Raw genomic sequence first — 15765 nt, 5'->3', positions numbered from 1 at the left:
CTGTCACTGATTTTGTAGGGCAAACTGAAAGACATCAAATAGCTCATCAGCTGATCAATGATGGAAGTATTCTCGGCATCTATCTGAATTTCAGTTAGATATTCAGCTGGAACTGGAATGAGTGTAGGAAAGATAAAAAGAGTTAGGAATATTCACTCTTCTCTTCCAGTATTCATGAAAATGCAGCAGTTATATGTAATTCGGGATGTAAATCATATGTTTTTACGTACCTGTTGATGGTTGCCCACATGCAGTGTTATCTTCCAGGAAAAGGATGAGAATGGATTAGAAATAATCTGTAACAATATCTGAGGTCTTCTGTGAGATTGCAAACAGAAATGTATAAAACTATTTTACTTGTTATCTCGTTGACTGGTTGACAGAACTGTCTATCACTTGGAATATCATTAATGCAGCTGCATGTGTTGTTAGTGATGTCATCACAGCTCCCATATTCTGTGCACTTTTCACACGGCCAGAAATACTGATCCTCACATACACACTTGTATCCACTGTCATTGAAATTGCACACTAAGAAAGGATAAAACGTAAACATACGGTCATTTTTAACAGATCAGAACTGCTGTGTTTGAGATCAGAAGCTCATGAAGGTCATGTGATATTCTTCACCTGTCGTGATGTCCACATCTAATACTTCAACCAGCTCATCTAACTGAAGTGGAAAGGTGATGTTCTGAAAATATCTCCTCATCTCATCGATCACAGAGATGCTTGATGATTCCATCTCAATTTCAAACATTAAGTCTGTGAAGGGCAGTTCTGTGACAGAGACAACAAGCATATTATTGTACTTTGTATGTTTTATTACAATATACATGTTTATGTAATTAATTATATTATCAATAGCAATGTGTAATACATATAAAAAAAAAATATATATATATATATATCAAAAGTAGTTCCAACAGATGTTAATAGACTAAATTTTTTTTGCTCAATTTAAAGCACAAAACTAGCGACTGTGCAATTTCACGTTAAAACTTTCTAAGTATCATGAGAGCCATTTTGGTGTCCAGATATTTCACAGTATATATTTGTACATTTTGTTAACTGATATGTTAATGTACCAACCTACAGTCATTTTTTTTACCTTAAAAACCACCATAACACTATCAATGTTTACATAATTGATCAGAACTATTTAAAAAAATGATATTGAAATGATGCATGACACAGGGACTTTTGGGAACATTTTTAAATTGCTTGTCACCATAAGGTGACTCATCATTTTTTACTTAAAAATATATTTAATGTAAACATGCATACAGTATATTGTCTTGTTAATTAAAATTTCACTAAATTATATGCAAATTCATACTTTTTACTGTATATGTTAAGGTAACACAGTTTACTATTTAACTTTTTTTTTTTTACTGTAGCATTTTTAACATAAACATTAATACAGCTTTTTAAGAGTACATTTGCAGTTGGCTTGTTCGGTCATGATTCTTACCGCTCTCCAGCACACACATCTCTCCATCACTCGGAATACCACTGATACATCCACATGAGCCCAAACTGATGTCATCACAGGCCTCATACGTCTTGCAGTTGTTGTATGTCCATGCATAACCATCTTCACATACACACTGGTATTCGGTCACATTTGGCTGGCACACTAATGTAAATATAACAGAACTGGTTAACAACAGAATGTTTGCACAACATTAAAAATGAAAATTAAGCAGTAAGAATTACGTAAATAGCTTTTGATGACCGGTTTAACAGGCTCACCTGTTGTGATGTTCGCAGCAGTAATTTCAGTACTGTTGTCCAATTGAAGAGGGAATGTGATGGAGGCTAATGACACTCTGATCTGTTCAATAACCACAGCTTGGGATGCATTCACTTCCACAACCACAATGAACTCCAATAGCTCTATACATGAGAAAATGAATGAGATTTTAATCATCATGCGGTCATAAGGAGGCCTGTACTCTTGAATAAAAGGACAAGACAAAACCATTGACAGACAAAATCCCATTCAAAGTCATTTTTGAATGTGTCTTGATTCTTATATAAATAGCATCAAACAATTATTATAACAGTGTGTAGGTAGAGGACAAAACAGTGAATCCGACCTGCGCTTCTTGGAAATCTATGATGCAGTTGCCCATCAATGTAGCTAAACTGTAAAAATAAAACAACACAAAAATACATTTATCTATGTATAAACTTTTAGCATGCGAGTTGATCATGTGACCATGGCAGGGTTAATAACATTAACTAAATGAAAAAAAATATAAATTAGTTGAAAAACAAACTAAACGGACACTAGAAATAATCTGACACAAGTTTAGGTTAAAGTACTAAAATTATTAGCTATAAATAAATAAAATCTAACACAAAATAAAACTAAATCTGAACTAAAAAATAAATAAATGATATTTTTTTTATAATTTACAGAATTTCACTTAGGCCAATTGAAAAATTTTGATTTTTTTTTTGCTATACATTTCATGTTAAACATTTTAAAAGTGCTTTTGATGGTTAAAATATATATAATTATCAGTGAAAACTATATTATAGCAAGTTAATCTTAAAAAGACAGGAATCTGTTGTTTTTCCATATAGTAAGCTACATGATTTGTGTTTATGTTCCCGCAGTGGAAAAAAAAGAACCTTACCCTTACCTCTAAATCTATACTTGTTTCTGGGAAATCAAGTGTTTCCACAACACATTCATGGGTCAGCAGGAGCGTCATTATGATTCCTGCAAAGTACTTTAATATTTTTCCTGTACCTTAGAAACAAAAGTATAAAACATAAACATAAATATATAGCATATAAACAGATATCAGATAAACCAAACATTTAATTAGCACAGTCTCGGAAAAGATAATAAAACTGACTGCATGAATTATGTCTTCAATGCAAATATGTAAACTGATAGTTTCCACAATGAGCATTTTTGCAGGGTAAGAGCACCAAATTTGATCAATGTTTTAGTAAGATATCGTAAACAAACCCAGAAAATATTTGCCATTATATAAGATCTAAACCCTAAAGGCTCAAGTGGTTAGAGATAATTACAATGACTTGCATTACAGCATTTTTGTGACAAACGTAGTTACAGTGAACCAAAAATAATTTAGTTGATCGTACCTTGACCGGCCATGTTTCTCAATGATGTGTGTTAGTCAAAATCACTTCAACATATTTCTTCAGAACAAAAGGCAATTATATGGCTCATCCAGACACCTTATATCTGTAAAATAGGAAATTATGTCATAGATAATCAGTGGACAATGATAAGACTACATTTTGATTAAAGATGTTTAAGGTCTTTTGTAATGTTCAGTGCTCAAAACAGCCAACTTTTCATGCTATTTGTCACAAATCAGCAGAAATTGTCATGATAATGTGACTTTCCTTGACTTACAAAACAAAATTCCTTAAAAATCAGAGGAACTATATGTTTGACCGTTCTATCCATTAATTTGTAAATATCTACATTAGGGTCAAATATTTAATGGAATAACATAAGTACAGTAATAAAAAAAAGGATTGTTTCATAATAAATTTTAATGACACAAACTGCAAGCACAAATAAGTATTGGTTGCGCACCAGTCAACAGCAATCACACACCTGAATTTAGGTCAAATTTCTGCTCGTTTATATTAATGCCAGACAGAAATGACAACTTTCAAATGTAAAGCATTGAACAATACATTTTAAAGTCAAGGCTTTCTATGAATAAACTTAGAATAAGAATAAACATTGATTTGTAACACCTACCTTTCCTCTGGAAACAACCATGAAGTGATGCCAAACTCGTATCTCAGGGTCTGAGATTTTGTTTCCTTGTCAAATGATCCACCTACAAAATATTCCTGGAATTAACATGTCTTTGTGCAGGTCACCAAAATAATGTGACTGTGTGTGGGTTACCTGCTAGACCAGTTTAATTCTCTCTATTATTTCCTTGTTCTCCTGTTTGAAAAGAACAGAGAAGTAGGCTGAGTTTTAAAAGAAACAGTGTAAGGTCTTGTGGGCAACATTATCAGGAGTAAATCACATATATACTCTTATTTACTTATTTATACTCTGATTATTGGCATATTATGGAAAGAGAATAGGCTATTATAGTTACACACTTTATCAGGCCTTGTCTCTGAAATTCGATCAACAAAGCAAAACAGTGTCATATTTGAACAGCTGATAATAAATATATTTTAATATCTATTTAATCAACTCACTGTTTTACATTTGTATAAATATAAGAAAATGTATTTTCATGGCAGGAGTATAAATATTATCGTCATCGCATAATTGTACACTCCTAACAGCATCTGTGAATCGAGTGTTTGAGAGTTGTTATGCAGGATTCATCAGATTCCTTTACACTCAGTCAACATTATAATATCCTGTGCCCTGTGTGGAGTTGGTCCCACGCATTAGTAATCCTGAAAACCTTTATTACTTTATTAGCTTGTTCAGGTGTGCTTGATCAGGGCTGAAGCTAAACGGAGCTAAATTTTGGGCCTGATTGATACCTAACTATATTTACTATACACGATGGCCGCATGATTAATCGAAATGAAACAGCACACGATTTGGCAAAGGTTGCGATTATTTTATGCACAGCTTGTCAGTGAAGTACGACTAGCACACCGCAGAAGTAGATAGCAAGTTATTCCAGGAAATCCATATGGGTATCATAGGCTACTATAATAGCTGAATAAACAGAAGATTGAAACGCTTTGATTTTTTTTTTTTTTTTTTTTTTTTTTTATGTTGTCTTTTGTTGGACAACAGGTTCATAAATGCTGCTCATGTTTGGAATGATGTTTGGCGCGTGTTGCTTTTCCAAATTCACGCTATAAGCGACTCAAACTCACAGTGCTTTCAGATGGACCAGCATTTACTACTGCCGTCCGTCACTGACAAGCTGTGCATAACAAATAATCGCAGCCTTTGCGATTTCATAATCACAATAAACCAAATCGGTTTAAGTGCGGTTTCATGTTAATTGAGATTAATTGTGCAGCCCTACTATGCACATGAGCAGGGCTGTAGCTAGAGGAATCGGGGCCCCCTGAAAAAATATTTGATGTGGGCCTCCCAGTCCCACCACCCTCCACCAATATCATACTGTACAATAGATGAGCATGGAGGCCCACAAATTATTGAAGATGGTGATGTTGTTGTAAAACCTTTATTTTAAAAGTTAAATGTTTATATAAAAATTACGACTAACAAAAATCAAGAAATTGTTAAATAATAATAAAACCAATTTTTAAAAAGTAACAGTCTGTTATAATTCATAAATCATATATATAATTTATTGTCTTATTTTAAAAAAAAAGATAATATGGAACTGGTAATATTATTAAATAAAGCTAATACATTTATTCATCCAAGTGCAGTGTCTTGTAAGCCTGTTCGTGTTTTCTTGATGTAATAAATACATCATCGGCCGGCAGGTCAGGTGCATAATGCAACGCGTCGTGACTCGTGTCAAACTCTATTTGCAATAGTGTAAAAAGACAGGGATTCTGACCACGTATTCCTTCGGTCGATTGTAGTGCGCACCGATTATGAAAAGTGACAATAGGGTGTTACCCGGCAGGCTATGGCTATAGACGGTAGTTTTCTTATTCCCAGCGAAATAACAATACAACCTGTCTTTTGAACGTCTTGGTCGACTGGGATACAACAACTCTCCTAGCCTCCCTCTGCTTTTTTTCGTGGCGTTTCTGGTACCCTGATTTATGTTTTCTTTTCCCCGACATTTTTCAGTCAGTCTCCTGCTCTTAAGTTCATCGTTAACTTCAGGCACTGGCGCCTCAACTCTGATTGGTTCTGTTCACGAGCTGGGGTGGGACTTACAATTTTATTGGGTCCATCTGATGTTTGTCACTGACTGAATAATTAATAAATACTCTAGATGGGACTAAACCATTTTTAGGGAGGTAAGAGAATTGTTTGAAAATGAATAGAACCGCTAACATCACAGTCTGGCCATGTGCCTACTGAGAAAATGCAGTGATATGCAATTTACAGAGATTTTTGCAAAAGGACGCAGAGTTTGCATGTGATGCCTGGGGATCCTGGCTGTCTGCCTTTGTCTGCCGATCCTATTGGCTGTGATTAGAATCCTTGAATCTAAGGATACTGCCCTGTATTTGGTACTGCATCAGCAAAGCGCATTGGTGATCTTCATGCGCTGTCAGTGCATCTCTTTTGCATCCAATTTGTGGTTGGTGGCATTTCGCCTGAACAGAAGACTTGAAGTCTTGTACTCAGATACATTGAGACAACAGAAGAGTTGTACTCAGATACATTGGGCCAGGGCCGGAGTGGGGCCACTTTTCAGCCCGGGAGTTTCAGGCCCAAGACCGGCCCACTTTTTCCATGGTGGAATTCCAAATTAGCACTTTTTTAAAATTGGATAAATGAAGCAACAGTTCAGCTCGTACTATTGTGTAGTTAGTATTAATACCATGGGTTAACAAATAATGTAAAGGTTAAATAATAATTCACTTAGACTTTATAAGAAGCATAAGAAGCAATTGCAACTTTTTCACACAATTCTGACGTTATATTTCGCAATTCTGACTTTATATTTCGCAATTCTGACTTTATAACACGCAATTGCTACTTTATATCACACAATTCTGACTTTATATCTTGCAGTTCTGACTTTATAAGCAATTGCGACTTTATTTCACACAATTCTGACTTTATAATTTGCAATTCTGACTTTATAACACGTTTTATGATTTTATATCACACAATTCTGACTCTATATCTGGCAGTTCTGACTTTATAAGCAATTGCGACTTTATATCACACAATTCTGACTTTATATTTCGCAATTGTGACTTTATAACACGTTTTATGACTTTATATCACACAATTCTGACTCTATATCTTGCAGTTAACTTCTGACTTTATAAGCAATTGCGACTTTATTTCAGGCAGTTCTGATTTTATATCTTGCAATTCTGACTTTATATCACGCAATTCTGACTCTATATCCCACAATTCTTTATAACACGCAATTGCAACTTTATTTCAGGCAATTCTGACTTTATATCTCACAATTCTGACTTTTTAACACGCAATTGCGACTTTATTTCAGGCAATTCTGACTTTATATCTCGCAATTCTGAGAAAAAAAGTCAGAATTGCGAGATGTAAACTCGAGATAAAAAGTCGCAATTATCTTTTAAAATGTTTTATTCTGTGGCGGAAACAAAGCTTCCATAGCCTACCTCCTGGCCTCTTCCTCCCATCCATCCTCCCTGACGCGTACCGTTACGGCCGGCCCAGCTATCAGTAGGCGCCGGCGGAGCCGCGGTAGCCTCCCTGAGAAAACGTTTTGAAAAGACGGGCTATGGACCCAACCATTTCTATAGGAGGGGAGGGGAGAACTCCCTCACATGGTACAACCCATGCTGAGTTGCGCGCTGTGGTGGCAGAATGCGGAACGTGTGTATCCTAATGTAACTAATGTGACATTGAAATGTAAAAATAAAATAAATAAAAAATCCTCGACCTGCCCAAAAGTGAAGCGGCCCACCGGGAATACTCCCGATTCTCCCGATTACCCACTCCGGGCCTGCATTGGGCAGATGTAGGCTATACACTCATCTGACCAGCTTTTCGTCATGTTTTTCAACTCGGGCCAGTGGGAAGCCCATATCTAAGCAACGTCTTTCACGTATTGTAGAAAGCGATGTCTATAGCACATAAGGAGTTGGTTCTGCCTGGAGGAGTGTGTGCGCACTACATGAGGGGCATGGAAACATCATGGGCATGGTTAAAGGTTTTCATCTAGAAGCCAGTTGGGCAACAGCTTTCTTACCTGTTCGTGACAACATTTTGCTTCAGCGGAACTGACAGAACGACAGCTTCTTTCAGTTTTCCCCCTCTCTTTGGCCTAAAACACTGTGCTCATGGTCATCCAGTTTGAAATGTTGTCTACAAACAGATTTAGATTTTCTGTCACAGTGTTCTTTCTGGATTTACAATTCTTTACAGTCTTTAGCCACTGCCTACAATGAGCTGGATCTTCACTGGAAGTAACTCACTCCCTCTTACTGGCTAGAGATTTACTCTGAATTCTTGGACCCGGGAACAATAGAAGTCGACACAATTATAAAAGTTTAAGTTTGCTAAAAGACTAAAAGTTTGCTAAGAAATATTTCCTACTAAAGCAAGGTGGTATTTGACTCTGGTCAAGCGTGTCCATAGCAGACTGGGAGTGGCCTTACAAGGCAACATGCCCAGTGCATTATGGGTGTTAAAGTTTTCCTACTTATTTTGCAAAGGGGAAGACAACAGCCTTTTTTCTGTTTTCTCAAGTCATCTTCAAGCTATTTTAGCATGAAGATGCATTTAATTCAGTTACAATAATCATACAACAAATAATTTTGGGAACGTGGAATTTATTAAAACAGGACAGAAAATAGTAAAAATATGTAACTGGACAACAATGTCTCTTGAGGAAACAAAGGAAACTCTTGAGTTGTGTTATTGAAAAAATAACCAATTTTTCAAGTATACATACAAGTCCATACCCTTAACCACTGTATAATATACAATACAGAATAAAGTCATATTGAAAACTTATTTCTATCATATCAGAACATAGAAACATTTCTTACACCAAACACTAACAGACATTGCAGTGGAGGAAACACTTTTAGAGTATCTTTTAAGTGTTGATAATGGCATATGAGCCGGTGGAGCTGTCTGTAACTGCTGAGGAAGTGTTGGCTTCAGACACGTTGTATACATCTGCAAATAGTTAGATGTATGTTACTTACATCTATTGTCTTTACATTAATTCATTAAGCAGACTTTTATCTAAATGATAAATATAACTCATGAATAATATCTATATTCTCATTATTGAATATATATTAAAGAATGTTTGTTCCCTTTCGCAAGGGAACTCCCGCTGCGTCGATACTCGACACTTTGGGGAATGCCTTCGGCATGATGCATCTGAAGTCTGTAGTGGAACTACTCCAATCTTGATTGGTGCTGTGTCTTTCGTCACTCGTGACGTTGCATGTGACGTTGATCCGGAAGCTATAAAAGGACACCGGAACATAGCCGCGTCAGCTTTCTGTCTTCAGCAAGCGTTCTGTGTGACTGTATTTTCTTATTTGGTGTTGTCTATCTCAATATATATGGCGAATATAGAGAAATGACTCAGGCGGTGTGCGTCCCCTTGCCCACACTATCTGAGCGAGTAAGACACGCACTCGTTCTGTGTTGTTTGTCTGGGAGTGGAGCATGCACGGGCAGTGCTCGAGGGCGCTGTCTGTGTAAACTGTTTTCAGTTACCTATGAAAAAGCTCCGCTCCCGTTTGAGTCTGTTCGATCAATTAGATCAGACTCGCGTTTCCAGTGCATCAGGTCCCGTGTCTGTCGAGGCAGCATGCCACTTGTATGCATGGGATTCGCACGTGGGGCTGGCATATAATACTGAGACGGTTGTGACCCTTTCTCAGTGTTTATTAACCACCTCCACTGGTCTCGCGCACGGTTCGGAAGCCCGCGCTGCGACTTCTTCCGACCGTGTTAAAGACCCGGCGTTTGATTTATCTGGCTCCGAGGAGTTAGATTTTCTCAACACCGAATCACGTGGATATGGGGATTCGCCACCCCATATTCCCGTTATTGAGGAGTTGCTGGAGGTTGTAACCAGGGCAGTGGCTAAATTAAACATTGAATGGCCATTTAATAAGCAGGAAGCGACTAAGAAAAATAAAATGAATGAGCGCTTCCTGCAGACCCAGTCACAATCTTCGTGTCAGAGCCTTCCCTTTTTCACTGATCTCCATACTGAGGTATCGAGATCGTGGAAAAATCCATGTTCATCTCAATTATTTTCCCCTCATGTATACATTTACTCATCCATTAGGGAATCTAATGAGAATGGTTATGAGGTGATGCCTTGGGTTGAGGAATATTTTGCGAAATATTTTCTCCCCGACATTGCGTCACCCCTGATAGCTCAGACACTTCCCTCCAAATCTCGTACATCGAATTTGTTAGGGAAAGCATACATAGCGGTGGGTCGAGCCGGTGCATGCCTACACACGATGGGGTTATTACAGGCATACCAGGCTGACCTCCTCAAAGAGGTGGATGATAACTGGGAGATCTCACTCGACGGTATTACTGAATTTCGTAGAGTGGCTGACTTATCTCTTCGGATTATTAAAAGAGACGGCCCGTGCTATTGGCCGTTCTATGGCAGCACTAGTCGTCTCAGAGAGACATTTATGGCTAAATCGCTTGGGGATCGGGGAGAAGGACAGGGCCTTCCTTCTCGATGCCCCCCTTTCGCCTTCTGGCCTCTTTGGCGACGCGGGAAGAACCGTTGTAGAGAGGCTTCAGGAGCCAGAGCGACAATCAGCTATCCCCAGTTGTCAGTCCAGGTCTCATGGGGTTGCTGCCAGGGGGTGGCCTCATGGGACAGCCGCCAACTCCTCATATTTTGAGAAGGTTGCCTCTCGTGTTCCCCCGTATAAGGCTTGGGGCCAGAGGAAACATTCTCGCACGAAGCCCTCCATACCGAAGACAGGTCTGAGGACTGTCTCTCGGGTTAAGATGGCTTCGACTAAGAGGTCTTGTCGTAACACGCGGACCCTTATGGGCGTCCCCCCAGGAGAGCGAGTACAAGAGTCTCGCCCCCTTATGCAGCCCTTAGGAAATCGATGTCTGCTTCCCGCCGCCAATGACGCCTCGGGACACATCGGCTTCCAGCGAACACAAATCGCAGTGTCTGCCCGAAGACGTTGTGGCCCTGTCGAGTTCGCCGCCTCTCAGGAGGTCTGTAGAGAGCATATTTCGGTTAGTTCCTGCCAGTTAGCTGCTTCAGGTCACCGAAACCATTTGGAAATTTATAGCCGAGGCCAGTCTCGAGGGACTGGTCCCCATAATGGCATATCTAGATACCCCGAGGGGTCTTCAAAATATAGCCTAGGGGGTCCTGCTTACAGTGGAGCTAATATACAAATATTATCTACTAGGAGTGGTTCACATGTCGGCCAGCCCCGAGCAGGGTCAATTCTTGGAACAGGAAGTCTAGTCCCTCTTAACACAGGAAACCTCAAAGTGGGCTCTTCCTCGGTTACGGAAGCCCGGGTTCTACAGCCGGCACTTCATAGTTTCTGTGAGGGGGGGGAGTTAGGCCTTGTTTCGGATCTCTAGGTACTGGATCAACCTCCGAGGGGGTTCAGATTCAAGATACCAACTGTCCAGCTCCGTGGACTGGTCTGTCGTGATAGATCCACAAGCTTCTTAACTCCTCGTTCCCTTCTAACCCCATCAAAGCGCATCAGTTCCGGACTCTTCAGTTCGGCCTAGTATTGTATCCCCGCACCTCCTTGGACTGCATGGTCACTGTCCTAGCTCCATGGAGTCTTCAGGGCATCCTCATTCCCGTCCATTGACTACTAGCACAGACGGTTCAACACCGAGGTGTTGTTCTGAGTCTCGTGAGGTGCTCGGGAATATGGCTCAGAGTCTAGGAAAAATCACTAGTGCCTCTTCAGAGAAACCGATTCCTGGGGGCGGTGTAGGTTAGCTCGGACATTCACCTTCCTGACCATAGTCATGAATATCAAGGTAGGCCAGGCCACCACTATATGACCTTATCAAAGAGTGGGCTCGCTGGCAGCAGTGTTCAACATACTATTCTTTGGCCTGCTGTACATGGGGGCTCTGTAGTAGTGGCTCAGGACCAATGGGTTTTTCCTGAGAGGGAACCCACTCCGCATGACCAGAGGTACGCGCATATGCCCTCGTTTTCTGATCATGGGGAGGAAGTTATGGTTTCTGCTCCTAGAACCTGTGTTGGAAACACAGGATCTGAGGAGATTTCAGAGAGGCCATCAGGTTCTATTTTTGACAGACAATACGTCGGTGGTCTCTCTGATCAAAGAGAGGGCAGTCATCCTGTTGAGGCAGGGGCTGCAGCCCGGGGATTTCAAACTCCACCCCAAGTTGGCTTTAGCCGGGATGGAGGTCGTTTTGTCGGAGGTGGTCCTGTTTCCCCTTCTTGCGGACGGCCTCCTTCCGCGCCACCTCTCCCGTGCTCTTCCAGCTCCGCTGGGTATGGATATCATGATGCAGACATGGTTGAGGCCACGTCTGTGTATGTTTTCCCCGATTGTTCTGCCCTCGGGGGTTCTAGAGTGCAAAAGGGTTCGGCAGTGCGGGATCAGCTTACTCCTAGTAGCCCCGTACTGACTGGCCCGAATATGGCTTCCAAACATCTGGGCTCTTCTGGCAGGCCTTGCGCGGCAAATCCGGAACAGGATGGTCCTCCCTCCTCAGTCCGAGGTCGTGATATTTTCAATTCATGGTGCAGAGAACATCAGTTGGACCCAGTTAACTGCCCAGTGACTTCAGTGCTGGAGTTCCTCCAGAATCGTTTCTCTGACGGGCTCTCCCCGTCCACGCTTAGGGTCTATGTGGCGGCTATATCAGCCTTCCACACGCCTTTAACGGTGGGCACTCTGGGGACACACCCACTCATAATTCGTTTCCTTCGTGGAGCCAGGAGGATGAGGCCTGCCATCCAGCCTAGGGTCCCCACGTGGGACCTGGCAGTGGTCCTCGAAGGGTTATCCCTGGCACCCTTCGAACCCCTGGATAAGGTGTCTAAGAAATTTTTATCCTTTAAGGTAGCCTTCCTGCTCGCTATTACTTCCCTGAAACGAGTTGGCGACCTGCAGGCGCTATCTGTTGCTCCCTCTTGTCTCGAGTTCGCTCCTGGCAGAGTTAGAGCCATTCTCCACCCTAGACCTGGCTACGTGCCTAAGGTGCCCACGAATGTGGCACGGTCTATAATCCTTTAGGCCTTTCATCCTCCACCGCATGTGTCGGCTGATCAAGCTAAACTACACTTGTTATGCCCGGTCCGGGCTCTTGAGGCCTATGTACATAGGACCTCGGGCTGGAGGAAGTCGGATCAGCTGTTTGTGTGTTTTGGGTTATCCAAGAAGGGCTCCCCGGTCTCCAAACAGACTATTAGCAAGTGGATAGTAGAGGCTATTTCTTCAGCTTACGAGGTGCGCAATCTGCCTTCACCTCTCCTGATAAAAGCCCACTCAACTAGAGGAGGGGCATCCTCTAGAGCCTTGCTAGCAGGGGTTTCTCTTCAAGCGGTCTGTGATGCCGTTGGCTGGGCCTCCCCACACACCTTCATAAAACATTTCAGTCTGGATCTGCCCTCTACACCAGGTTCACAAGTTCTCATGTCTTGAGTGTGCCAGATTGCTTCACACCAGGGCGGGTTCTCTCAGTGTGGCAGCATGGGTATTCGTTCCCAAAGTGTCGAGTATTGACGCAGCGGGAGTTCCCTTGCGAAAGGGAACGTCTCGGGTTACTGTTGTAACCCTCGTTCCCTGAGTAGGGAACGAGGCGCTGCGTCCCTCGGCCACACTTTTCGCGCTCCAGAGAACGACTTGCTTCGACCCTTCAAAAGCTGACGCGGCTATGTTCCGGTGTCCTTTTATAGCTTCCGGATCACCGTCACATGCAACGTCACGAGTGACGAAAGACACAGCACATCAAGATTGGAGTAGTTCCACTTCAGACTTCAGACGCATCATGCCGAAGGCATTCCCCAAAGTGTTGAGTATCGACGCAGCGTCTCATTCCCTACTCAGGGAACGAGGGTTACAACAGTAACCCGAGACATTTTTAGATGTATGTCATCTACTTACTCCGCCGGATCCATGGCAAGAAATTGAGTAGAGGTCTGGATGATGATCCTGCACTGGTGCTCTGTAAGGTTGTATCAATCAAAATAAAGCACATAGATTCAATGTAAAAATGGATATATAAACATTGGTTAGAAGTTCAACATTAGTTAAAGTCTTATAGAGCTCATAAAAGGATGTGCTTTTATAGAATGGCATTTACATTGGTATGGCTGGAACTGAGTTTGTGTAGTGACAGCTTTCCTTGTAGTGACTGACGAACCTGCAATCAAAGATCTCTGGTTAACATCCAGAAATTTGTTGAAAGTCTCTTAAATGTCTGCTAATTACACAGAATGTTTTTTTCTGATTTGATTTAATCGATTTACTTGATGACGAATATCAGGAAATATCTGACGTAGGTGGTGTACCAACGGCCAGGCATTTCCTGATAAAACGCTTTCACACATTTATTTTTTGCACCATTTTGGGAGGACTAAAATGTATACATATGGCTTCAACAACCAGATGCATTTACAGTTTAATCTAAAATGTGTCCCCTGAAGTGGTTTGAGTGACTGAATTTAAAGTAGCCATCTGATCAGAGAAAATGTGTGAAGTGACTAGGTGTAAATAGATCTCAAGACTATCACAACTTCTGTTTAATGCTGACTTTTAACTTTATATATTTAACTTAACACACACACACACACACATATATATATATATATATATATATATATACACAGTGCTATGCATAAGTTTAGACACCCATGCTAAAGTTGACTAAAAAGAGGAATAAAAAATCATATTTTGGAAATTGAACTTAATGCCTTAATTAAAAAAAATGTATCTTAAAAAAATAAATGTTCTTTCTTAAAATACAGGGTGCATAAGTCTGGACACCCCTATGTTAAATTCCCATAGAGGCAGGCAGATTTTTATTTTTAAAGGCCAGTTACTTCGTGGATCCAGGATACTATGCATCCTGATAAAGTGCCATAGCCTTCACCATACCTAGAGATTGGCATGGTTTTATTTCAGTTAGCCTAATAGCTAGTTTGATTTGCATTGAGAGATGATCTTATGGAAAGTACTCCATGCCAATCTCTAGGTATGGTGAAGACTATGTGATGATGTGGGGCTATTTTAATTCCAAAGGCCAAGGGAACTTTATAAGGATGCATAGTATCCTGGATCCAAGTAACTGGCCTTTAAAAATAAAATCTGCCTGCCTCTATGGGAATTTAACATAGGGGTGTCCAGACTTATGCACCCTGTATTTTAAGGAAGAACATTTATTTATTTACGATACATTAATCATTCACAAAGAAAATTGGTGTCCTTAAAGGTTGGATTTTTCCTAATTTTTTAATTAAGGCATTAAGTTCAATTTCCAAAAGTTGATTTTTTATTCCTCTTTTTAGTCAACTTTAGCATGGGTGTCTAAACTTATGCATAGCACTGTGTATATATATATATTTTTTTAGTTAAGACATCCATCTAACGCATGTTCACATAAGAATACAAGTAAAAACAGTGCAGGCAGACACAAAAACACTTTCGGTGTGAATGGCCCTTTATTCAGAGTTACCTCTCAAAAAGTAGCCTTTTGTTTTCAAGTGTTAGTAAGTGAATGTCTACTTAATCAAACGCTGTTTGTGTTCTTCAGTTGGCTTTCTCAGAACTGTCTGTTACTGACTGAAAAGCCATTTCAGATGACTGGTGAGAGAGCCGCTTGAACAAATGTGAATTGATTCAGACCGTTTTGCAAACCTGTTTGGACAATTTACTGAAAAGAAAGAACTGACTCAAAGGGGTGATTCATTTACTTATGATTGCCATCGCTGGTTCAATCAAAAGAAATATGGAACACACATAACTTCTAGAATAATTGCAGGGAGAGCTCCGACTGACCTGAGAAACGCTCTCCCTGAAAATATTTCAACAGTTATGTGTGTTCCGCATTAACAGATAAAATATATAGAGATAAAATTTCAAATCAAATCAACATTTCATGTTCACGTGTTTGGTGGGCAGCCATGTAATAAGCAGGATAAAAACAGA

General features: G+C 40.5%; 1 protein-coding gene across 2 annotated transcripts in view; it reads right to left on the bottom strand.

The window, feature by feature from the left end:
- Nucleotides 1-8329: 8329 nt before the first annotated feature.
- The window catches only part of LOC308698234 (adhesion G protein-coupled receptor F5-like), a 30770-nt gene continuing 23334 nt past the window's right edge, over nucleotides 8330-15765 (bottom strand). For both annotated transcript variants that reach the window (XM_081378149.1, XM_081378150.1), the window contains 3 exons: nucleotides 13922-13981; nucleotides 13723-13783; nucleotides 8330-8770 (listed from right to left, as the gene is read on the bottom strand). In XM_081378149.1, coding sequence (XP_081234275.1) covers nucleotides 8688-8770; nucleotides 13723-13783; nucleotides 13922-13981 — 204 coding nt within the window. In that variant the 3' untranslated portion in view covers nucleotides 8330-8687. The remainder of the gene's footprint in view (nucleotides 8771-13722; nucleotides 13784-13921; nucleotides 13982-15765) is intronic.

This window comes from Scardinius erythrophthalmus (genome assembly GCF_964197995.2).
Source record: "Scardinius erythrophthalmus genome assembly, chromosome: 11".
Lineage (NCBI taxonomy): Eukaryota > Metazoa > Chordata > Actinopteri > Cypriniformes > Leuciscidae > Scardinius > Scardinius erythrophthalmus.
Note: the sequence above shows the minus strand (reverse complement) of the source record. Positions and strands in the feature narration are given on the sequence as shown.